Genomic DNA, 26358 nt, shown 5'->3' with positions numbered 1-26358 from the left:
CTCAGACTCACATTCTGATACAAAGTACTGGGCTGTGGCCTTAGGTTGGGTTGATTCTGGAAGGTCTTCTTGAGGAGTTGATGTTGTAGTTGATATTTGCCTAAGCAGAGCCAGTCCTGAGATCAGTCAGCAGAAGACTGCGAGAGGCACATTCCTGTCTGGAACCACAGCTAAGTAACCTCCAGGCTAGGGGGTGGAGCCACTAGGTCAATAATGATGATGGGGAATCATCATTTTTACTGAGATGGGGAATCCTTAGAGGGGTTGGGGAGATAAAAAAATACTTTTGTTTGGACCATGATGTTCTGAGGAGCCTACGAGGTATCCACATGGAGATGGTGAGTTGGCAGTCAACTGTAGAAGCATGGAGGTCAGTGGAAAGGTAAATGCCACACGTGGAGATTTCAAAGTCACCAGCACAGACACAGAGGTATTTGAAGCCATGATACTTGATGAGGTCATTTTGGGGGAGTTGGGGGAGAGAGAGAGAGAGAGAGAGAGAGAGAGAGAGAGAGAGAGAGAGTGAGTCCCAGCACACAGCCTTGGGATATGGTATCATTTTAATGAGAATAAACAATAAGAGTAAGGAGAAATGGCCACTGAGTCAGGATGACATCCAGGAAAGCCAAGTGAACAAAGTGTTTAAAAAGAAGACAGTGGTCAGTTGTAAAGCCAGCTGCTGAGAGGTCCACTAAAGTGAGACTAGAGAAGTGAACTTGGCTGCATGAAGATCATTGGTGACTCTGACAAGTGAGGTGAGAAAGTAGAACCAGCTACTTTGGGCAACTCGTTCAGGATGTTTTTCTGAAAACACAATAATGGGGCAGAAGCTCCAGGGGCATGGTGGAGCCAAGAAAGCCGCCTTCTTCCTCCTCCTCCCTTCTTCCTTATTTCTTCCTCCTCCTCCTTCTTCCTTCTTCCCCCTCTTTCTCCTCTTCCTCCTCCTATCCTCCTCCTCCTCATTTTTCTCCTTGTTAATGAGAGATATGAGAACAAATCACTTTTAAAAAATTAATTTGTTGGTAGTGATAATGACACATTTCAACTGACATGTATGTGTCATGAGATGTAGCTCATGGAAAATTAGGGACTATAAATACTATCATTCCAAGTATTCATTATTTGTACATATTTAATGTTACCTAAGCAGCACACAATAAGGCAACTTTATAATGATGAAAATGAAAGACTAATAATTCACTACTGAAAAACAAGACCAGCAGCGATCAAAAGTCACCACTAACTCAAGCCAGTGCTGATGATGCCAACATAAACAGTCTTCCCAGTAATTCCAGGACAATTGTCTGTAGTTCCCCTTATGTAGTAGGAGCCTTGCAAAGTTGCCAAAATTTGTGACCAGACATTTAGGAAAATAATTATATCCTTTGGTAAACTCTAGTAAGATGTTGATTTAGCTTATGAATAATGACCCTTATTATGAATAATAACCCTTTTCAGAGTTACCAGTAAATAGCACTTAGGTCTATATACCATAAAGGGCTGTGGAAAGAAATAAATGCCACTGCAAGGAGCATGGGCCAAAGCAATGGGTGAAAGCAGGAGCCCAAAGTCGAAGCCATTCCATTCTGATCACTCTTAACAATTCTAGCAAAGAGAAGTCATGAATGATTAACCTCAGTAAAGTTTTTACATCATCTGTGGATTTTAATGGCCTGGCCCCTTCTGACATTGCTATACAGTAATTATTGGCCAAACCGTTGCTATTTGCCTGTGAGAATTGGAGTAAGTGATTTTGGTATCACGGGGTAATCCTGCTGTCTTTGCTGCGGTTGTTGTTTCATGGGAGTCTCAAGATAATTATTTGGAGGAAGTTGTGATCCATCAAGTTCGCCTCGTTTGTATGAGGCTGCCTTAGCATTTCCAGTTCAGAAAAGGAGGTCAGCTGTTTAAGAATAGTTCACGATATTGTTAAGCCCTCCTCATAATCTTCTTGTGGTGTTTGTGAATGGCTTGGTAGGGAAGTAGAACCTTGGTACTCAAAGTCTGACTTTTAGGTTCTCACCAGGAAACTTCTAGAAACAAAGAATATTGCCATCCCCCTCTCTTCACAGGACACCATCTACATTTTAACAATATTGACTGTTAGGCATAGTCAAGTTTGAAAGCAAATAAGGAGTGAACATGAGAGGAGGGGAGGATGGTGGTGGTGGTCTGGTATAGAGGAACTTTTGACATTTCGATTTTGTTGTTATTGTCTTTAGAAACAACTACAAAGATTACTCCATGGAGTCTAGACTGCACTTCAGAATTCAGGCAGCTCTTCAACTCTGGAGAAAGCCTTCCTCACACTGATCAGAGCCTGGAAGATGGATGGATTGCCCCTCCGTTAACCCACATCTGCTATAGATTAGCCCTTGTATTAAAGTGGAAAAGTGATCTTGTGAATGAGAGAAAAAAATAATTTTATTGTCAATATTTTCTATCATGTGTGTGGTTTACTGTTCTATGTGAATGTTTCCCCTACTACTCCCCATGGAATAATGTTCAGTACTATCTAGGAAATTCTTATATTTTGCCTCTTCAAAAAGAATTTCATATTAGGTTTCAATTGGAGAGGGGAAGTCTTTTAAAGGACTCACAGGTACAATAAAGTCTAATCAGATTATTTATTTTTTTTAATATGGAAATTAATATTGTTTAAGTAGCAAATGGCTTACAAGTTGAGCCATTTTTAGATTTGTTGGTCAGTTAAACTTCAGAGTTATTTTGTTGCCTAGAATTTAAATTTCAGAGGGGAAATAAAATCACTTACATTCGAAATAGCTTAATAACCTCCTGAAGAATCCTGAAAAAGACAGGCAGTGGTGTGAACAGGGATGGGATCATATAGTTAAAAGGTTGAAAAGACCTGTATCTAGCAGAGATGGTGAAATATTGTTAGTGTTTTTTTTTTATTCATCATGTAAATTAAATGTGGTGGCATTTTTGAGAGACTATCCTGTTTTTGAATGTACTTAAGTCTATTATAATAACAAAAATTTAAAAAATGTGTATCTAAAGGGAAGAAAAAGTTATATTTTAGACAATATCCTTAGCAATGATAGCCTGAAATATATATATACATTGATTATTTTTCTTATATGAAGCAAAGTTCCTGCTGCTTTAAACGATATGTAAAATATTAATAATTTTTACATTCATGATGTTGGTGAGTAAGATCTAATTTTCTAATCTCTCTAGCACTGTGACGGTTCCTTGTAAATATCTGGACTGTGTTTAGTCCTTTCATTTTGGAAATGCAGTCGGGACATTGAGTGGGAGAGAGTCTGATTCCATGCGGTCCTGGCTCTGCTACTGGTTAGCAGTTACCAGAGTGACCTTGATGGAGCCCCCGCTCTCTGTAAAATGGAAAAAGAACAGATGATTATCAAGGTCTCCTTCAGTTTTAGAACTGTCAGTATTTTAGGTATTTATTTTCAGCAAACAATGTTAAAATGTTTAATCGGAGTCACTCCCACTTAGAGTATGTTTTTATTTTGCAGTCATCAACCCCCAACCCCCAAATATGTATGTTTTGTGAATAAGGACCAGTTTGTATTCTGAGCGAGGAAAACAATCTGGGAATCCATGAGTCAGGGTTTTGTCCTATTCCTGCCTCTGTTTTGAAGACTAACTTGTCATGGAAGCCTATGCAGTTTAACAGAAACCGTCTAAGATTGGGAGCCAGGAGCTCATCTCTATTAGTTAGTAGTTCCTCACCCTGCAGCAAGCCATTCACCTCTTCTGGGACTCAGTTTCCCTAATGGGGATAGCCTCACGGAGCGTGGTGCCTGTGAGGGCTCAGTCAGATACTGCAGAGTCATATGCGTGGCTTTGTGTGAACTGTGAAAGGCCATATGAACATGCGTTGTAATGATCACGGTTTTTATGCACCAATTATAGTATCAGTACAGAGGTATTGGCTGAGTCTGTGTTCTCTGATGTAAAAGGAGAAAAGCATGGAAATTCTATCACCTTTCAATGTATTCACGTATTTGACACTGACCGTGGCCCAGATTACAAATTTATTTCTTGATACTTATTCCCTGTGACATGAGCCTGTCCTCGCAGGTGTTTGCCTTGTTTTCTTTAAGGTATTTGTCCAATACTGAGAATGTATTCCCAACGGAAGATGTTAATACAGTTCGAGTCAGATGGTCTGGTGGAAGATCTGAATATGTGCTATTAAATGCATTATGTAACTGACTGCAGGTCCAGACAAAAGAGGAAATAAAATAAACTGTCATTACAACTAGTAGTGGAAAACATGTTTAATAATTATTTTTTATGTAACTGGGGAAAATGTTTATAATTCCTTAGAAGAGCTTTGGTATCATTATTGTTTGTAAAGTAAAAACATTCACATTATTTCTGTGAGAAGCTGTCAGTGAAAGTCAGTTAATAAAAATTCTCCTTTTGGTATAAAATGAAAACAAAAGCCAATAGTAGTTATTTTTATTTTATTTGAACTCTGCATTATAAAAAATATAAAAGTAATTCATATCTATTTAAAATTTCACTTAGTTATTTTTTAAATTTTATTTTTATTGTTACTTCCTATTGTTTTTATGGTTAATCTATCCAGTGGATTTTTAAGTGCTGTAATATCACTAATGGTACAAATATTAATCTGTTTCTTGCCATGTTTAAGATATTATGACACCAGTGTCTTGTGCCATCAGCTCATATTGCATTTTTGGAGTTAGTTTGTGATTCAGGGTGTTCTCTATAGGATGAGTACTGAAGTGACAATGTTTTATCTAATGTTTTGAGGGGCATATGTGGGAGAGTTGGGCTGCCAACGTGTCTGGCAGTTTGTGCAATTTGTGTAGTTCTTGGTTTAATTGCCTTTCTTTAAAAAAAAGGGAGAGCCAGAGTTCTGATTGGTGCTGTGTAATTTTAAGACTCAAGTAGAGGTTATGCTTGGTAGGATGGTGACAATGTAGGCATGACGTCCACTTGACAACTAGCAGAAGATTAACTGCATAAGCCCTTTTATGGACATTTTAATGTTTCTGTGCTTCTCCTGGGTACAAGAAGGCCCAAGTTACATAGGAAAAGAGAGTCCATTGATTTTCTATCTCTTTGGCAAGTGGGTCCAAACTGTAACAAGGTGAATTCCGGGTCAATCAGCGTCCAAGATTTTAAGTCACTGAAAACAATCCAACAGCAGAGTCATCTCGTTGGCAAAGTTGTAGTCTAGCAGAGCTCTGTGATTAACATTGCACCCTGGCCTGGAAGCTAACGGTTTAACTTTGAGGTTAAAACACCCCATCATTCTTTGAGTAGGGCTTCAAATCGGTGGGATGTGTGTAAAGATGAAAGTTGTTCCCTTTCAAAGAAAAGTGTTTCCTCTTTTGAAGCTATGTTTAAAGGTAGTTACATTTTGATATGCACCAATAGCCTCTGCTATTAATACTCATTATGGCTCCAATTCTCGCCCATTTCTTTAAATGAGTCTGTTGATGTTTTCAAATAGATGCTTTCCTGCTTTTGCACATTAGACATAACGATTAAAAAAAAGTCTTTGTGACCAACTGGAATTACTCAATTCTCCATTGACTTTAAAAAATATTTTTGTTTCTTCCTGTTCTCTAAGTATTTATAAATCAAAAATTCAAATACATTCAGTGAAAATGAGTTAATGAAGACTCCAGTGATCATTTTGATGCCGAAGATTTGGGCATTCATCAGGCCTGGAGTGGATCTTGGAAAATTGTCTCATCCTTCCTGATCTCTGAACAGTGTTGTTTCTCCTTTAGTCCTGCCCTGCACAGTATGGTAGCTACTGGCCACATGTGGCGGTTGAGCACTTGAAACATGGCTGGTGACACGTGTTGGAAGGATGCTGAGTCTGGGGAGCACTCACACATGCTGCAGTTCTATTTAGGGGTCTCCTAATACTGGGCTGCCCGGAGTTCTGGCTTTTTAATATGATCATCCTGTCACCATGTTGTCAATTGTGGTTCAAATATATATTGGTGGGATTTACCTTTTCTGCTTTAGTACCCATAAACTTTCATTTCATCCTGTTCTGCAGATGATCAAGGTCATTGGCACATTTGAACATAATTCCTTTCCTACCCACCAGAGCTCCTTACATACTAAATTAAGAGAATTGATTTTTTTTAAGATTTCTATTTTAATCTGATTTTCCTTACTTTTTCAGATGCAACATCACAAACTGTTAGAGTTGTAGAGGAAGTGACTCTCAACTTTGGGATTTAGACTTTATGATTAAAGTAATATTTTTATAAGTTTAACATTATTCTGAAAATTTTCAATCTCTGAACCTTTCATTCCTTTATATTATCAATGTTTCAACATTAACTCAGCTAGGCCAATTATTGCTATTTAAAGATTTTAAGGTACTAGTTATCCACTTACAGAATAATTTTTAGGTACTAGTTATCCACTTACGGAATAATTTGGCAGGTAGTTTATTTAAAGTTATATATTTTATGCCTTTGCTGCCTATTATTATTCCTAATATGTATGATACCTAAGTAAAATGCATACAAATAATTGACATATCTTAATCTCGTTAGACATTTCTTGATCAAATGCACAGGTAGATAGACAGACAGACAGAAAACACCGTACAAATATTAAACAGACAAGCTTTACACCCTTCTCTCAGGGATGCGGGATTTCCTCCAGGCTGTTTCCCCTTCCCAGGCCAATTATTTACATATTTTTTCTTTATTTGTCAAGCACTTATTGTGAAGCCCTATTCCTGCTTCTCATTGTTGCTAGTTTTCTCCTTTGTACACCTTCTGTTAGCTTGAGTTACTTCAGAATGTTGAACTTGAAATGTAATAAAAAGGACACCTCAGCAGTTACCAGGAGGGAGACTGTCTTCTGTGTTGAGCAGTTGCTGTCTGACCTGGATGGTGCTCAAGGCCACACCAGTCTGTTCATAATGTCGGAACTACAGGAAGAAATGATGCAAGGACTGTTTAAGTGGACGGAGAAGACTGAGCACATACATGGCCTGATCCATATGAAGGGAGAGGTAGACATAGCGTCAGAGGAAGTCCAACCCCATTCTGTCCAGTTCATAAATGTGTAGCAATCCTGTAACTCGACACTGCATGGAAAAGTCAAAGCAGGCACCCCACTGTAGTTCACTAATGAAGAAGTCACACAGACACCTATAGACTGGACAGTTACTAGGAAAACTCAAGAGACTTGAGTACCAAACTTCATTAAATAAGACTTGTTGCATATTAATATAACTTGTATGTTAACCCAGTAGTTCTTAGAAACACATAATTTAAAAGATGAATATAAGGGATGCTGACACATGCAGGCAGGGACTTTCATTTTATTGTTACTTGATATTTTCTAGCATATTGGTTTTAATTATTGGTAGCCTGGTACCATGTAGAGAGAAAAAGTTGGTCTCAGTGTAACAGAACCGATAGCCAGAGAAGTTGGATACAATGAACATGTTAAAGGACATAGCTTACTTCAGTTTTAAAGGGATTACGGTAATTTGAAAGGCTGGAAGGTCTTTTTCAATCAGAAGGGATGCTTCTCCCTGCTTTGGAAATCATGTAGACATTTTTAAAAATAGAATTTATTGGGATGACATTGGTTGGTAAAATTATATAGCTTGGAGGTATACAATTCTATAATACATCATCTGTACATTGAATTGTGTTCACCACCCCAAGTCAAGTCTCCTTCCATTACCATTTATTCCCTCTTTACCCTCTTCTACCTCCTCCCACCACCCTTTTTCTCACCATATTGTTGTCCATGTCTATGAGGTTTTTTCATAATCCTTCACTTTTTTTCACCCAGTCCCCCAACTCTTCTTCCCGTCTGACAGCTGTCAGTCTGTTCTCTGTGTCTGAGTCTGTTTCTATTTTGTTTGTTAGTTTATTTTGTTCATTAGATTCCACATATAAGTGAAATCGTATGGGACTTGTGTTTCTCTGACTGACTTATTTCACTTAGCATAATAATTCTCCAGGCCCATTCATACTGTCACAAAAGGTAAGATTTTGTTTTTTTGTTTTTTTATGGCTGAGTAGTATTCCGTTGTGTAAATGTACCACAGCTTTTTATCCACTCATCTACTGATGAGTACTTGGGCTGCTTCCAAATCTTGGCTGTTGTAAATAATGCTACAGTGAACGTAGGGGTGCATATATTCTTTCTAATCTGTGTTTTGGGTTTCTTCAGATAGATTCCCAGGTGTGGAATTGCTAGGTTATAAGGCAGTTCCATTTTTTAATTTTTTGAGGTAACTCCATACTGCTTTTCACAGCGGCTACACCAATCTGCACTCCCACCAAGAGTGCACGAGGGTTCCCTGTTCTCCACATCCTCTCCACCACTTGTTGTTTGTTGTTTTATTGATGATGCCATTCTGACAGATGTGAGGTAATAACTCATTATGGTTTGAATTTGCATCTCTCTGATGATTCGTAAGGTTTAGCATCTTTTCATATGTCTATTGGCCAGCTGTATGTCCTCTTTGGAGAAGTGTCTATTCGGGTTCTTTGCCCATTTTATAATTGGATTGTTCTTTTGGTTTTGAGTTTTATGTTTTTTATAAGTTTTGGGTGTATCATTGGCAAATATCTTATTCCATTCAGTGGGTTGTCTTTTCATTTTGTTGATGGTTTCTTTTGCTGTGCAACAGACATTTTAATTTATTCTTATTGGAGCCAAGTATTCAGGTGGCAATTTTGGGCATAGTAAATGAGTTAAAGCAGTTTTCATTAATGAATTCACTATTTTTCTGAAGTGGATTTATTATTCATAGTAAACATTGTTTTCTGTACAATGATTTGTTTTTTTACAAAAATGATTTACATGAAAAGAGAGATTATGGTAAACACTAGAAATCTTGGGCTATTAATTTAATGTCTTAAAAAAATAGTACTATTGGCTTCTATTTAAGACTTGCAAAAGGATAACACATGTTTCATTGATATGTGCTGTTCAGAAAACTTCATGCTCAACAATGCTTTGCATTCTTATGATGTTAGAGGACAATTTTATAACTAAGTAGTTTTATGATTTATTATTTGTTCCCTTTGCTAACTATTGACATCCAAACACCTAAATGAATACTAGCTGACTTATTTATGTACTAGTGTTTTAAAATATTTATTTGCAAATGTTCATAAGATCTCTTGAATTTTTTGATGTACGTTGCTAAATCATAGGTAAAATCAAAATATATATTTTAATAAGTGAGAAGTATTATTTTATTACTGAAATTTACTTCCAAAGCAAATTTATTTTGTAGGTATTTCACTTGGGAAATTTTACTTTGCCTTAAAACACACGAACAAAATAAACCTGTTGTGTGATCTGAAAATAAAAACCTAAAACACTTATTCTAACCTTGTTGTGTAGGGGGGATTCTGAAATTCTTTGATAATATTTATTTTTCATTTTGATTTGAATTAAACCAGAATAGTTAGAGGCCATAGTGTTTTGTGAATCAATGTATGGTTTTCTGTTGAATCATCAATGCTACCTGTACGTGCTTCATAATTCAATGTTTTCTTAGTAAAAATCGTCAGCATTTTATCTCACTCTTTCTCATCACATTTGAACTTAGTTTCTCTCTTTCCCATTCCCGGCCATCACGGCTTTGCAGAGCAAGACACTTTTAGAAATGGAAGATGTGTGAGTTCTATGTAAGACGAATGAATGTGTTAGTAGCATCCATCTGCTGATCAAGTAGGCATTGGATCTGGTACCAGACAGTGAAAGAGTGTAGCTATTAAAGCATTTTGTCGATATAAGTCAAGAAGGAAGGAGAAAACTGTGAAGTTCTGATATTTTTACTATAAAACTGCGTTCCCAAATGAGAATTCGCTTGCTGGTTTTCTGTTAGTGTTGTCATCTATGATTTGTAGGCTAATGCTGATATGAGATATAAATTTTCATCATGAAGATAACAGTCCCTGTGGCCTATTTTTAACATTTTTTGAAAACAGATGTCTTCTTAGAAGTTGTATTTTTAAGTGCAAATAAATTATCCCAACTTGAAAGTCGATGTTTTCTTTTCATTCCTTGGTATTACAGAATACCCTGCATAGTAGATGCATGCTTAAGTTGCCAGATAGTCTCAGAATTCTATAATTACTTATTGCTACAACTGGTTTACCTACAACATACGATTGAATTGTTATTTAAATACATTCCACTTGGTGGAATAACAGTCTTATTCTGGTTTGTCTACATGTGAAAAATATACATACATCTATTTTGCTGATTTTTAATTGCTGTGCAATGTATACCTGAATTTTTGTTTCTTGTTAAAGGCCCTTCTTTATGCCATGTTCTTGGCTGAGCACTGGGCATGAAGAGATAAATGGGATGGTACAGTTTCTTGTGGAAGGAGTGGCCTTCTTGTTCATGTTTAAAGACTCTACTTAATAGTCCTGAGGTTTAGCTTAGCTGCTGACAGATTTGGTTTAAGGAGGCATCTTTAGCATTCGTTGCCACACCGCAGTCTGCATTTGAGACTGAACTTGGCTGGGTAGTGGCATGTGATTTGCCCTTCCCAGCAACCTCTCTGAACTTTGACTAACCCCCCTGTAAAGTGGGGATAATTCCACGACCTTATTCAGCTCTAAGGAGGATCAAAGGAGGAGGCATGCAAGAACCACAAAGGGCTAATCCAGCATAAAATATTTCCCCCACTGCCCCCTGCACGCATCAGGGTGAACTACCATCTGTCTCTAACCTGGTGCTCCTGCCTGTGGGTGGCTTTTCATGTTGTGTGTCAGTAACCAAGGTTCTTTCAGTCTGTGGCTCTGCCATCTTGAGTGCGTGGCTGCTACGGTCACTGTTCTTCTGCACCAAGTTGCCCAAGGGGAAAAAGCCTGGAGGGTTGTGTGAGGGAGGGGATGCATATCGTCTGTTCACATTCCATTGGTTCAAGTTTAGTCAACTTGCTTGGCCTCCTGTCAAAAGAGGCAGGGAAATGGCCCTGGCTGATTTGGCTCAATGGATAGAGTGTCGGCCTGCAGACTGAAGGGTCCCAGGTTCGATTCCGCTCGGAGCACATCCCTGGGTTACGGGCTCGATTCCCAGAAGGGAGCATGCAGGAGGCAGCCTACCAATGATTCTCTCTCATCATTGGTGTTTCTGTCTCTCTCTCCCCCTCCCAGTGTAGCCCCGCTTGTCTGCCACATCCCATTTGGGCTGGCCCACCGTGGTTTTCCCAACGTGTCCCCTGCTTCCACGTTTGTCTTTTGTTTGTTGGCATGAGCAGCTTGGTGGATTTGGGAACATATTAGTTATGAGTCTTCGGGTTGGAAGTAAAGAAAACTTGAGCTGGTATAAAAACAAAACCCCGAGGAGGACGGTATTAAACGGATAAACGATCAAGTGTGCCTTGTGGAACCCATGGGCCGGAGTGGTGTACAGTTGAGTAATATGAAGCATAAACGTGAACATGAGCTCTTCCTATGAAACTGGGCCTTTAGCTGGCTTTTTGAAGACTCCCATCTATCTAAAAGGTAGGGTGTCATTAGAGCTTTTTTGGGGGGTGGGGGGGAAGAAGCCAAGCACACAATCTGAAATTTTAATTAAGCAGATTTGACACTGTTACCAAGAAGCAGCTGTGAGGGGGAAGAGCGGTGCATTTTTAGCCCAGCTCTGAAAGGCTCAGATAGTCTCTGAGCAGAATGCAGCAAAGTGCCACAAATCATGTTTTCTGGGAAACCAGTTATATCAACACTACATGCCAGCCAGCGCCAAAAATAACACAAAAAGAACCGACTGAAAATCTATTTAGAACTAAGCCAGTAATTATTTTGTTTATGATCACTTCCAAGAATCATTCCTACCCAAATATTCAATGGAAAATAATAAGGGCTCATTCTAGCCCTGAAGGTCCCCATTTTCTTTACTCAACGGTTTATGTTAGTCAACTATTAATAGTTTTAAACAGAGCACTTCTGTGTTGAGTTGAAAAGTAGAGTCATTTTAATAATATTTTAGAGACTTTGTATTATTCTTTATTAAGAGAGGGAGTGTTTTCTTCATATTTTCCCCCCGTGCCTAAAGTTGGTTATAACACGAAAGCTTGTTAAAACCCACATTACAAGTATGTGATCTTTTAAAGTCCTAGGATACCAACTATTTCCTGACGTCCCTTCCATTATTAAACAAATACATGTTATTTGGGAAAGTGTCTATTTGGCAAACTCTGGGTGAACACTGAGATAAGAATGGAACCAGTGTAGGGATGGAGCCAATACTCTTCCTTTTGTCCATTAAGTGGCTTCTCTGGGAAGACATGGGACCCTTCATTCAGGGAAGTAGAGTTTTAAAAAATGATGACGACATAATTATTTACAAAATCTCCCTTTCCTTAGTATTTGTCCAGCTTCTCACACGCTTCTCATATTCCCCCTACAAGTTAGATCCATGAGCAGACCATGTAAATATTTATGGTGTTCATTAATCTTGTACGAAATATGTACATTCTGACATTTGCCTTGGGGGATTCTGTTTTTCTAATCCTTGTCAGGTTTATGCATAACTTCTATCTAGTACGGGCAGGATACATTCCTCCTTTACCCTTTGTCAACCAGGTGATCTTCCTAAGGCCAAATCGGGCAAAGCATGACCCCTAAAGGTGACTTCATGACTAGCCGGCAGAAAGATAAATGCTTCTTTTAAAAATAGATGCCTGGTGGAGCCTGTCCCTGAAACTGGGGCTCTGAAAGAGGCTTTAGGTTTGGAAACTTCTGAGAAGGCCCAGCTCATCTACAGAACAGAGAGTTACTGGTGGGATGCTCTTTCGGACATCCCCATTCACTCATTCATTCCCAGGACCTGAATCTGTTCCTCAGACACTAGCAATCTACAGGGAGCACGGGCCACGGTGTGGTGTTGGAGCTGCCGGGGCAGCGGACTCAGGCAGGCACGCCTTCCGCTGTGCTCCCGCCGGAGCCAAACACTGCCTCTTTCAAAGGCAACAGAGGTTTGATCTCCCTACCTCTTGGTCCTCTGAATGATTCCCTTAATGCTGAGAACTGGCTGATGCGGGGACTTTCAGAACTTTTGTAGGTTCCTATGAGCAGCCCTGGCAAAGCATGGGCATTCAGTATGTGTTGACTGGTTACTGGTGTCAGGAGTCCTTTACCGGACCTACCTCTGCTTGGCGGGCCTCAGGTTGGGTTGCCTTATGGGAGGACCATGTAGAATAGGCGGAAAAGCCTAGAAGGCGCCTTCAGACTTGACAGATGAGTCAGCCTGGGTGTGGAGAGGGGCAAGTGGCGACAGAGGCAGTTCCCTCCAGGACAGTGGCCAGGCAAGGTGGCTAGCTCATGTGGGGATGGCTGAGGAGATAAACCTATTCTGGTTCTCTTACGGTAGATCTTTTTGTTATAGTTGCTGCTGCTATTTGAATATCAGTGGAGATCCAGCAGAAATCATTCCAAATACTTTAAGAAGAAAAGGCTTTCATACAGGAAACGAGGCGCTTACAAAATCATTAGAAGGATTGGACAAGTAGGATCTGGGCTGGGCCTCCAGGAATGACTCCAGAGCATGGATGAAGGGACCTGGCAGGGGATCTAATCAGGAAGGAGGAGGATTTTTTAACCTTGAGTTAAAACAGCAACAACATGCCATGTCTCTGCGATCCTGGTGTCAGAATGTCATTTGCTCTCTAGATATGACCCACAGACCCCTGCTCAGTAACATCCCACGTTGCCCACGGCCTGGCTTGCTGGTAGGAGCCCCCCCCAAGTGGCAGGAAGAGGGGGTCTGTCTCACTTCTGCCTTCAGACCTGGGCATCGGCCTGAATCTGTACCCAGATCTAAGGCAGCAAGGGCATCTTGGAAAGGTGGTGTTCAGATTCAAGTTTCAGTTCAGGAAGGCTCACTAGAAGGAGCTTAGGTTGGATACGAGTACGGCTGTCTGGAATTCAAAGCCTATCGGACTGTGGGCCCGCCCCTCAGCCCGCAGCAGCTTCAGCTTCCCAGCCTGGCGGGAGGTGAGAGCTCACAGGACTGTTCCTGGCACCTGCGCCTGAAGCGTTTCCCAGGGCAGCTTCCTTCAGGCAACCCCACGGCTGGGACAGGAGTGAGGATGCCGGTCCCGGCAATTGCTGCCGTGAAGATGGCAGCGCCCAGCTGGGTGAGTAGAAGCCACCCAAAGCCCTTAATTAAGGTTGTGGGTAGTTTCAGTGACGCCTGCCCCCTTCCTTGGTATTGGAAGTCCCCATCTTGCGAAGCTGCTCTTTTTTATTGTTGTTAATCCTCACCCAAGGATATTTTTTCCATTGGTTTTTAGAGAGAGGTAGAAGGGAGGGGGGCAAAGAGAGAGAAACATTGATGTGAGAGAGGCACATCGATTAGTTGCCTCCCACATATGCACCAACTGAGGTTGAGGATGGAACCTGCAACCCAGGTACGGGCCCTTGGCCTGGAATAGAACCCACAACCCTTATAGGTGTGCACTGACACTCTAACCACTGAGCTACACCAGCCAGGGCTTGCAAAGCTGCTCTTTCTGGGAGTGTTTTGAGGGAGAAGAGTGGACAAGCGGTTGGGAGGAGCGCATTGCTGACCAGCTTCTCTCCAGGAGTTGCTTTGCCAAGGTGTTTGAGTGGGCAGGTGGGAAGGGGTAGCTCTGGGTCCTCTCTGGGGGTGCAGGTGGCTGCAGGACCGGTCTCCTGCACAGTAAGTGTGAGTGCTGGTGGGCGAACTATGGGTTGTTAGCGGGGGTCCTGATGAGCCCACTGAGAGAAGGGGAGCGGTTATGGACTGGCCTCTCATGGCACCCTGACATTCCCTCTGGCTAAGTCTGGGCCCTGGCCATGGGGCAGAAAGTTATGTAACCACATGGAGGGAGTCACTTCCTAGTTGGATGGTGTCCACGCCTGCTTTACGATCTGTGGTTTCCTATTTGCACGAGGTGACAGTCCAAGCTACTTACACATCCACAGAGGCCCCGTGTGCTCCGGAGCCTGCCTGTGTCTGACTTCATGCCTCCTACCTCCTTGCTCACCATGTCCCAGCCGCACTCAGCCTCTCGCTGCTGCTGTCACGTGCAGCTGTGTCCGCCTCAGAGCCTGCGCTCAGCATCTGCTGGGCCCGGAGCGGTCTCCCTCGGGTCCCTGCTTGGTGAATTGAGTCCCGCTGTCACCTCCTCAGAAGTGAGAGAATCCAGATTTCCCTTGAATGGGCGAGTCAGTCCTATGTGAAGGGAGTCACACCATTTTAGTGGGAGATATACGTAGACGACTTAAACAAAAGAAGAGACCCACCATGTTTGTGGTGTATGGACAGATAAAATATTAAAATAAAATTTTTAGAAAGATAAAAAGTAAGTAATTTTCCACTCCCAATCAACATACCAGTGGCATGACAAAATAATTCCCAAGTTGATAGTGAAAAATAAGGAGGCAATAATAGCTGAGAAATTAAGGAAGGAAAAATGAATGGTGACTGGCCCTACGAGCTAATAAAGCATGAGGCTACTAAAATAAAAAAATGTTGATACTTGTGAAAGAAGTGAAAAAGATTAGAGAACCCTGAAACCAGTGCTCTCATGAATAGGAATTTAAATGTATGATAAAGAAAGAAACACAAATCAGTGGGAAGGATACTATGAAACAAAAATTTCGAGGTCTCACTCCTGGGTATTTGCCTAAGAAAATGAAAAACACATGTCCACACAGAAACTTGTACATGAGTGTTTATAGCAGCTTTATTCATAATAGTCAAAAAGCAGAAATGGCCCAAATGGCCCTCCACTGATGTATGGGTAAAATGTGGCACACTGATACAATAGAATATTACTCAGCCAGAAAAGGGATGAAGTACTGATGCATGCTATACCATGGATGAATCTTGAAATATTACGCTAAATGAAAGAAGCCAGACACAAAAGCCACATCTTGTATGATTTTATTACTGTGAAAGGTCCAGAATAGACAAAAGTGGTTTAGTGGTTACAGAGGCTGGAGGCAGGATGGAAAGGGGGTAGGATTGACATAATTGAATAGTGTTTGTTTTTGCGGATGAAAATGCTTTGGACTTAGGTAGTAGTGATGGTTGCACAATAATGTGTATTTACTAAAAACCACTGAATTGTACACTTTCAAAGAGTGAATTTTATGCTATTTGAATTATATCTCAATAAAAAATATCAAGTGAGACCCATACATCAAAATAAATCCTAGATGAACTAAATCATTACATTAAATATGCATGAGTACTGACCTGCTTCAGGAATTACAAAATAGTAAAAGGTGAAATGTTAAAGAAAAATATAAATAGATTTCACCACACAAAAAGAAAAACTTTTTATGCCAAAACATGTCATAAAATCAAAAAGTAATAATTTGGGCTATTTTTCCATAAATATGGCTGGAATAAGATTAATAGTCTTAATGTTTTAAAATGTCATTCCTAGTTATAAGAAAAATTGTAAGGCCCTAGCAGAAAAAAAATGAACCAGTGATTCATATAGAAATAAATGTCACCAATAATGTGAAAAGTGAAAGGTCAAGTTTAAGCTATGAGGTACTCTTTTCTTTTTCCAGATTAACAGTCCCTCCATTTCACACATAAAGTGTTTTTCTCATCCCGAGCAGTGGAAGGAAAATGTGAGTTAAATTTCACAAATAACTTATGAAATGGGAGATACATGTGTGCGGATTCTGTGTGGGCATGCACCATACTATTTATTTATTTATTATTTTTTAATCCTCACCTGAGGATATGTTTTTTATTGATTTGAGAAAGAAAGAAAAGGAGAGACAGAGAGAGAGAGAGAAAGAGAGAGAGAGGAGGAGAGAGAGAGAAACATTGACGTGAGAGAGAAACATCGACTGGTTGCCTCCCGAACATGCCCTGACAGGACTGGGGATCCAACGGCAACCTGGGGATGTGGCCTGACCTTTTGGTGTATGAGATGCTCCAACCAACTGAGCCACTTGGCCAGGGCCAGGCTATTTTTTTTTTTTAAATTCCAATGTGCATGTTTTCTATTTTTTAGATTTAATTATAAAATTTTAATTTGATAGAAACTTGAGTTTTATTTTTTTACAGCCCTACTGTATTTTTCATAAAATTTAATATATTAACAGGGGTTTAACAGAATTTAGTTGATTATAATATTTATGTATATATATTTTATAAAATCAGCAGAAAATATCATCTATAAGAAATGCTAGAACTTGACAATGGTCTCAATATTATTAGGGTTCCTATTGTTTTCTTTCTAATTTATGTTGGCCGTAGGCTATCCATACTGGACATGACTTTAATAGAGACAACCCAGGGGCATCCAACAAAGATCCCCTTTTCCCAGCCATCTTCAGGCTCAGCTGAAATGGAGGAGTGATGTAGGATTAAGAGATGGGGAATTAGCCCAGCCGGTGTGGCTCAATGGTTGAGCATCAACCTGTGAACCAGGAGGTCATGGTTCGATTCCTGGTCAGGGCACATGCCCGGGTTTTGGGCTCCAGCCTCAGTAGGGGGCATGTAGGAGGCAGCCAATTGATGTTTCTCTCTCATCATTGATGTTTCTATCTCTCTTTCCCTCTCTGAAATCAATAAAAAAAAAACATATAAAAAAAGAAACAGGGAATTAGAAACTAATGAAGATGAGCCCTGCCGAAACCGGTTTGGCTCAGTGGATGGAGTGTCGGCCTGCGGACTGAAAGGTCCCAGGTTTGATTCCGGTCAAGGGCATGTACCTGGGTTGCGGGCACTTCCCCGGTAGGAGATGTGCAGGAAGCAGCTGATCGATGTTTCTCTCTCATCGATGTTTCTAACTCTCTATCTCTCTCCCTTCCTCTCTGTTTTTTTTTTTTTTTTAATATATTTTATTGATTTTTTACAGAGAGGAAGGGAGAGAGATAGAGAGTCAGAAACATCGATGAGAGAGAAACATCGACCAGCCGCCTCCTGCACATCCCCCACCGGGGATGTGCCTGCAACCCAGGTACATGCCCTTGACCGGAATCGAACCTGGGACCTTTCAGTCTGCAGGCCGACGCTCTATCCACTGAGCCAAACCGGCTTCGGCTCTCCCTTCCTCTCTGTAAAAAATCAATAAAATATATTTTTTTAAAAATCTTTAAAAAAAAAAAAAAAGATGAGCCCTGTTCCCTCTCCACTCTCCTCTCTGTTAGTCACCTCAGTACATGTCCACTGTGACTCAGACCAACTTGCCTGAGCCCTGGGGGAATGTGGGGCTATTTCTATACCGTCTGAAGAACAACTCAGGAAAGTACCATTCCTTTCCTTACATAGGGGACATTAAATTCTGCATAAAAATTTTATTATTTGATGTGATTGCCTCATTGTGAATGGTCTGTGTGCTTCATTGTAAAAGCAGTTAATCTCTGCTCCAGACAATTCCAGAATGCTGCCCGACCTGCTGAATTCTGAGAAAGTGGTGGTTCCAGGAAGATGTGAGCATGGCAGGTATGTACATCGACCACAAAGTTTGGGAAAAGCAAGAAGCAGCCTTTTGTCTATTCCTAGTCCTTGCTGTCTAGCTCAGGCTGTACCAGAATAATAATAGGGCTGATCTATCAGAAAACTGCACTAATTAGTCGCAATTTCTCAACATCTCTGGGCTGCTTCTGAAAACTAATTACTGGGAGCCAGAGAGTGTAAGAGAATACATACCCTGCGGATATGTAGTTAACACACACCTCTCACAGGCGCTGATGGGACGGCTACTTAATTTCCCCAAAGAGGATGCGCTGGGTTCTCCCCGCCCCGTCTTTTAAGTTTTTCTTTTTTTAACAGCTTTGTTAATTTAGGTTAAGTGGTTTGGTTGTCATGGTAACCAATATTCCTCTCTGGCTGATTGTGTCAAAGGCATCATTAATCTGTTTTCTCAACTGCCTCTTCCTCATCTATCTAATTGCAGCCCCCCCACCCGTCCCCCTCCTTTGGATGACATAATTTTGGACATTTTTAGGACACCATATGTGAGATTCAGCACAATTTATTTTCTATTCAAATTCCATATCACTATGTTAATTGCCATATTTCCACCCCAAAGGAGGAAAGTGGCTCTCCCTTATGGGGCAGAACATCGCCAAAGGAGAGGTTGAAAGTCCCTTAATTTAATACACCTCAGGTGCAAATTTGCATCCCAAATAAAGACGGCTTTTCATGCCTTGCCTCTCCCTCTTTCTCATCTCTGGGTTCTCCTTTCGGACACAAAATGACTGTTTTTGATGTTGTTCTGGGAACTGTGACCTCTGAAAGGGTGATGAAGAACCCGACTGATGGGATAGAGAGGAGGAAGGGCGATTCGGGTAACAGGATGGCCGCCGTCCTGCTGAGATGGCCTTGGTTCTGGTGAGAGAATGGGGAGCCCTGAATATTATTGTCTGTTCCTTTCAGAAAATGCAGTTGGTGCACAATGGTGTGTCCTCTGGGTCCTCTTGGCTTGGTGGCAATTTTGAGACACACACCTGCCCAACAGGGCAAATGTAGAGTGACCATGGTCATTTGTCCCTTTTAGCTCTGGTCCATGGAAAAACTCTCAACTCATTTGTTCTCTCCTACCTCGGCTAGTGAGCAAGATTTTCCCACAGACCTCCCTCTCTCCACGGGTTTCCAGTTCCCCACGGGTTTCCAGTTCCCCACGGGTTTCCAGTTCCCCACCATTATTATGAGGGTGGATGTGCACCGAGGATGCTGTGGGTGTGGCACAGGTCAGTGGGGGTGACCTTGAGGACAGTTCAGCCTATGATCCATCCACTCTGCTTCCGGGTCTTCTCGATGGAAGAATTTCAAGAATTGTTGGCCCCACCACCTTCCTCTTGGGAAAACCAAATCTCATCGTTGCCTTGTTTTGCTACTGTTTTTATGGGGTGGTGCTGAGAAGCTGGGAAATGGTGTTTACTTACATTTTACATGCAGTCACATCATTTACCCATAAATCATGTATTAGAATGGTTTTTTTCCTTCTTATTTCATAACAGCAGACACAAATGATTCTCCTGACACTTTTTTGTGTGTGTGTGATATCTATTTGATTCCAAAGGTTTACATCCTTTTCTCATCACTATTCCTTAGGCAGCATTCATTGTGTCTTCCTCTATTTCCTGATATTTTTCATCAAGACATTTATTATAGTATGCATACTATTTAATTGTAATTAATTTGAAAGTATGTCTCTTTAAAACATGAGTTGTTTGAATCACATTTTTAAAATATTTATGTCAAACAGAGTGCCTGACATATTATCTGGTCGAGATTTTTGTTGGATAAATAAATGTTGACTTAAGATCAAAACAATTTTGATGTATAGCTATATTAGTTGACAATAGGGGAAAAAATGCTCATTGGTCTTCATTGTCAAGAATGGTGATAGGACTGATTAGAGTTAGTGTGTTAGCCCTCTAAGAAGAATTCCTATTTTAGGCCAAAGGAATGAAGCAATTTGTAAGAAAACTGCACAAAGCCAGTTGATAGCTTTCTGAGTTCTTTTGGGCTGCGGTAACACAATAGCAGAGACTGGATGGCTTATGAACAACAGAAATTCATTTCTTGTAGTTCTCGGCTGGGAAGTCCGAGATCAAGGTGCTAGCAGCTTCTGACTGTAGTGAGGGCCCACTTCCTGGCCAATAGATGGAGTCCTTTTGCTGTGCCATCAGAGGATGGGAGGGGTGGGGAGCTCTCGGGACCTTTTCCACAAGGGCACTAATCCCTTTGACGAGGACTCCACCCTCATGACCTAAGAAAGCACCTTTCAAATGTCCCACCTCCAAACACTATCACGTTGGAGGTTAGGTTTCAACATCTGAATTTTAGGGACACCAGCATTTTGTTTGCAGCAGTGGCTAAGATCTATGCTCCTGGAATTCTAAGTTAAACCGATTTAGTGACACCAGGTTGGATACGGGACATGAGAGAGGACCTAGCCTGACTCCCAAGTATTTGGCTTAGGTAACCAGGAGGAAATTGGCAATATAGGGGAGAGCAGGTATGGCAGGGTGAGGCAGGGAAGGTGGGTAGCAGGCGTGGATGTGGTCAGTTTGACCCTAAACGAGCACCAATAGAGAATGAACTGGGCCTTTCTGAGTAAAAATCAAAGGAATCCTTAGGTTATATTTTTCTCAAATGGCTGAATCTTGAATGCAATGATATGAAGCAAAGTGTCCAGTATCTCATAGTTCCAGGCAAGAAGCCCTCTCTCAGGGCTGTTGAGCGTTAGCGAGAAATAGGGAAGACAGGCAACAAGAGAACTTAGGATAGAATGCAGGATGGGAGCAATTCAGATTTGTAAGAAAGATGATATGTTAATTAAGAGAAATCAAGACATTTTTGTGACCAGGATATCACTCAAGTTATTTCTGTGACTTTTTTTTTTTTAATTCTCACCTGAGGATATGGACTTTTTTATTAATTAGAGAGAGGAAGGGAGAGAGAGAAAATTGATGTGAGAGAGAAACATCAATAGGTTTGCTGCTATATATGCCCTGATTAGTGATTAAACCCACAGCCTAGGTATGTGCCCTGATCAGACTTGAACCCGCAGCTTTTTGGTGTACGGGACGATGCTCCAACTGACTGAACCAACCAGCCAGGACTCTGACTTTTTTTTTTTTTTTAATATATTTTATTGATTTTTTACAGAGAGGAAGGGAGAGGGATAGAGAGTTAGAAACATCGATGGGAGAGAAACATCGATCAGCTGCCTCCTGCACACCCCCCAGTGGGGATGGGCCCCCAACCAAGGTACATGCCCTTGACTAGAATCGAACCTGGGACCTTTCAGTCCACAGGCTGACGCTCTATCCACTGAGCCAAACGGGTCAGGGCACTTTTTTTTTTTTTTTTTTTTTTTTTAATTAAAGAACAATAGGACCACCGAAGGGCAGAAAACAAGGGCAGTCACCCCTGCCCTCTTCCATCTCCACTGAGTTCCCTTTCTTTCCTTCATGCTTCGTGGCCTCTCTTTGGATATTGAGTCTGTTCTTTCCTCTCCTGCCAGCTTTGTCTGTATCTTCACCGGCCGATTCCTCAGAACTTGATTGTGTACAGGGCCCTTTGGGCTAGCCCTCTATCTCATGGGAAACTTCTACCTTCAACTCCCCAGGCAAAGGGCATTATTTTTTATTCCCCCAGTCCCAGGATTCTCAGGAGAGAAGGCTTATTGTCTCTTTCATTTGGACACTGTACGGGGGTATGGGCAGGGTTACCTGGCTGCCACACATTTGTTGGGTTTGTGGGTGAGGGGTACCGAAGGGCAGACCATGGAAAACACATCTCACCTAAGACATCAGTTGCAGACACACTGCACCCCTCGCAATCAAAACAACATACTGTATTTCTCTAGCGACTTCCCCTGTAGAAGCAAGGATTTATATCACAATAGTTCTTTTGTCATAATTTTTAACCTAGTGAGCAATGTAAGATTTGGGTGTAGGCGCTTAAACCTTAACATTTCTGGGGTCTTTTTCCAGAACTCATGGAATAAATACCTTTATGTTGTCAACAAATATTTTTTGCTTACAACCCAGGCCTTAGTTTCGGCCTGAAAGAGATGCAGTAGGTCATAGAAGCCACTAGATGTCACTATTGCAGGTAGTATCCCAAACTCCCCAGCTTGCATCCCATACTGTCAGTGCAAATATTTTAGTAACAGTTGGCAGTCTCCAAGAAGTTATCGTGACTGTGCCTTCTGACATAAAGCCACAGTGGACAGGTGAGTTAGTGGTCTGAGATGTCACATTTAAAGCACATAGAATAATATGTAGGGGATATAGCTTTTCTATGATGTCATTTACATTACTAAAAATAAATACTGAATTACATCATTGCAGGACTTTCTTCTCATTGGAGGACTTTTCACTGTTTGAAATAGCTTTAAAAATTATTTAGTTTAATATTTAATGGATGGTCACTCTATGCCCAGCATTGTCTTAAGGATGTAAAGATAAATAAGGAATTAGTTCTTGTTCAAAAGGAAAGCTAGCCTTGGCTGGGTTGCTCAGTTGGTTGTGGGTTAAAATTCCCGGTCAGGGCACATACCTATGTTGTGGGTTTGGTCCCTGGTCGAGGTGCACACTGGAGGCAACTGATTAATGTGTTTTTTTTCTCTTTTTCTCTCCCTCTCTCATCCTTCCCTTCTCTCTAAAATCAATAAGCATGTTCCCCCGTTAGGATTTAAAAAAAAAAAAAAAAAAGGAAATCTAGAGGTGAATCTTATAGTCTTATGCTACTTACCTCTTATATTCTGTTAGTTCTGGTATTTAGTGAATGAGATGTCACGTCTGATATGCTTACAACTGTGTTTAGGGTAAACCTTAAGTAAATAATGGTTAGCATTATTAACTATAGTTTGAAGAGAATATTATAAAAATTTTAGATGCTCCAAACTTTTCCTTGTCATTTAAGAAAACTAAAAACAAACCTCAAATAGGTGGCTTTTAATCTTGTGGTTAAGGTTTACTTTAATGTGTGCCCTAGAGCCATGTAGGAAGCCCCCCCTCCTCCCCCCATCTTCCTCAGGCAACACACCTGCCTTTGGGGAGGGTCACTTCATTTGCCAGGTGTCAGGACTAAGTGACAGCCTGGTTTTATTGTTGCGGTGTGGATGGTGGAGTGACCCAATCAGTGAGAGCCTTTCCCTCACTCTCTCACTTGGTCCCACCACCTCGCCAAGGTAATCAGTGCTCTTTTCTCAGGTTTTGCTCAAGTTCAATATATACATAATGCCATTTCCCAAGTATACTGCCTTTTGCATTCACAATGGATATGGTGTTCCCCTCATTGGGACATACATAAGACATTAAAAATAATTTCACCCCTTTGCCCCACTCATGGTGTCCCCTAAACTCTCAGTTGCAATGAAGGATGGGAATGAGGGTCCTCAAAGTCCTCTCTAGGGGCTTGTACCAAGGCTCCCACACTGGTTCACTTTTATAATTAACCACAGCATACACCTGGCAGCTATGGCTCAGGATTCCTGATCTTTCCAGGATCCAGTCCTTGCAGGAACCAAAGACAATTATTACTTGCTCAATACTAGTAGGTCTGAAGTCAGAGAAAGCGTGATAAATGCTTCTTGAACTGACCTACTCATGTTGCCCCTTGAAATTTTGAGTAACTGCTTAGAAAGGGTCTCTTTTGAGAAGGAGTTTTGTAGGATGTTGGTCACTTCTTTGTGGATAGATTTGTGATTTTGAAAAGGTATACCTGGTATCCCCACTTGGAACAAAAGCCAACCTTCATATCCATAAAAATTTGGCTCATGCACAGGTGAGCACATTCTAAATAGAACTTAAGAACAATCCTTTTCAAAGCTTCCCCTTGATTTATGGACCTTATAAACAGGACCCTGGGAAGATGGCACATAGGATTATGGGATTTATTTTGTTTGCCATGAGGATGAAATAGAGTTTTGGAATTATTGAGGCCAGATGCAAAGGGAAATTAAATAAGCTCAGTGGATGAAAAGAAATTTTTAAAAAAGTGCCCTACAAGACATATCAGGTAATAAAGTACCAGGGCCATATGGATACACAGCTGAATTGTACAGAACAGTCAGTCATAAATTACTTCTAATTTCAGAAGTGGTTTATAAACATGCCTCAGAAACCAGAGAAACTTCTCCTTGTTCCAATTTTGCTGGCAAGAAAAATGAAATGTATAGGCTACAAACTCAATTTTATTTCTTTAATTCTAACCTCAAAACCATAGCTGTTAGATTTATAAAGCTATTAAGCAATATATTTGCCACAATCAAGTGGATTTATTGTATGGAAAATTTCTGGAAAATAATATTTACTGCCCAGTTAATATTATAAGTATAGTGCTAGATAATTGAAAAATAGATATGGATAAGGCCTTTACATAGTGAATTGAAGAGCTGAAAAAAGCGTTCACCTCAAATAAATAGTCAAAAAGGGTTTTTGTGGTGATTACAAGACTACCTGAATCCAGGCAGAATAAATATGATATTCTCATTTCTAGGAACATATTTTTGGAATGTCATCCAATGGTCATTGGTGCCAACTCAATGGCAACAGGAGTCCCCAGTGTGGGGTGGGGTGAAGAAAGAAACTTTATGCAGTATAAACAGCTCAATTGTGACACAGCAGGGCTGTGAGGTGGCCCTGGGGCCCAACTCAGTTCTGCTCCACTCTCTCTGGCCTGCCTCTCCGCTCTGCTAGGCTCCAGCAAGCCATCTTCAGTTTAAACACAGTGTCCAGTGGAAAGGGAAAGCGTGTTCTCAAAGCCAGAAGCTCTCAGAGCCAGAGGGAAGTTGGCTTTTATAGACAAAAGTCCTTGCTCCTCGTCCTTGATTGGTCCATCCTCATGCAAATGAGGACTCCAAATTGTTGCAGTTTGATTGGTCCAAAAGGCACTGTCCTGATTACTCAGAATAGAGCCACTCTGATCAGAACTGTGCAGCTCTGATTGGATGGGGAAAGCCTCAGTCCTATTGGTTGAAATAGGATTCCAGGAATTCCTTTATAAGGGCTGGCTCAGATGGCAGAAACAAAATGCAGGCAGACAGTTCAGTGCAGGAAGCAGGCAGTTAGTTCAGTGCAGGCTTCTCCCTGAAGTGCAGTTTTTGTGAGAAGCCTTTGTGTAGAAGTGGCTGCTAGGCTCTCTTTTTTTAAAAAAATGAGCCAGGTTAGCCACCAGGCCCACTTCTTAGGAAGCATCTTCTTTCTCAGGGTCCACAGGAATAATCATGCATGTATTAAACTATTTAGTATAACACATGATTTTTAAAGCATGGTTTGAAATAGCAAAAAGCTGGAAAAAATCTTTATGTCCTACACCAGGTTCGGTAAATTATGGTATGTTCATTCAATGGATATTATGCCATTTTTGCAAGTGCAGAGTATTTAATACCAGAAAGATGCCATGATATTTTAAATGATAAAAATGGGTTCCAAAGCTTTTTGATTTGCTTTTTGTAAAGTAATTGGGAAATGCGTGTTTGTGTATCTGCGGGGGTCTTGTTAGAGTTGATTAAACATTGAAACTCAAGGCTATCGGAGAGTACATTTGGCCCAGCCCGCTGGGGAGGGTCAGACAGGAGGCACAGCTCATTGGCAGGGTGGCACCCGGCATTTCTTTTCAGTGGGAGTCCTCACAGCAGTACAGCTGGGCGGAAGGACAGAAGAAACACCAGGCAGGGCCAGAGCTGCCACGGCTTGGAAGCCTCGTATCTCACAGTCGCTCAGTATTTCTCATAACAACTTGATAGGCTTCCAGGGTCTCCAGGGGACAGTGGACCACACTCAGGGCCACCCACAGCTACATTGTCCAATCAGGTCTTCAGAGTTCATCCATAGTCTCTCCCAATTCCAATGCAATTTACCTTCCAAAGGTCATCTTCATCACTGTCAATGTGGCTCTGTG

At 41.0% G+C, this 26358-nt stretch overlaps 1 protein-coding gene across 5 annotated transcripts in view; it reads left to right on the top strand.

The window, feature by feature from the left end:
* The window catches only part of TTC39B (tetratricopeptide repeat domain 39B), a 118905-nt gene extending 114467 nt beyond the window's left edge, over positions 1-4438 (top strand). For all 5 annotated transcript variants that reach the window (XM_036331194.1, XM_036331191.1, XM_036331190.1 and 2 more), the window contains one exon: positions 2223-4438. In XM_036331194.1, the coding sequence (XP_036187087.1) occupies positions 2223-2313 (91 nt within the window). In that variant the 3' untranslated portion in view covers positions 2314-4438. The remainder of the gene's footprint in view (positions 1-2222) is intronic.
* The last annotated feature ends 21920 nt before the right edge of the window (positions 4439-26358 follow it).

Source organism: Myotis myotis, unplaced genomic scaffold (assembly GCF_014108235.1).
Source record: "Myotis myotis isolate mMyoMyo1 unplaced genomic scaffold, mMyoMyo1.p scaffold_m19_p_12, whole genome shotgun sequence".
Classification (NCBI taxonomy): Eukaryota; Metazoa; Chordata; class Mammalia; order Chiroptera; family Vespertilionidae; genus Myotis; species Myotis myotis.
The sequence above is the reverse complement of the archived record's forward strand: the minus strand, read 5'-3'. Positions and strand labels throughout refer to the sequence as shown.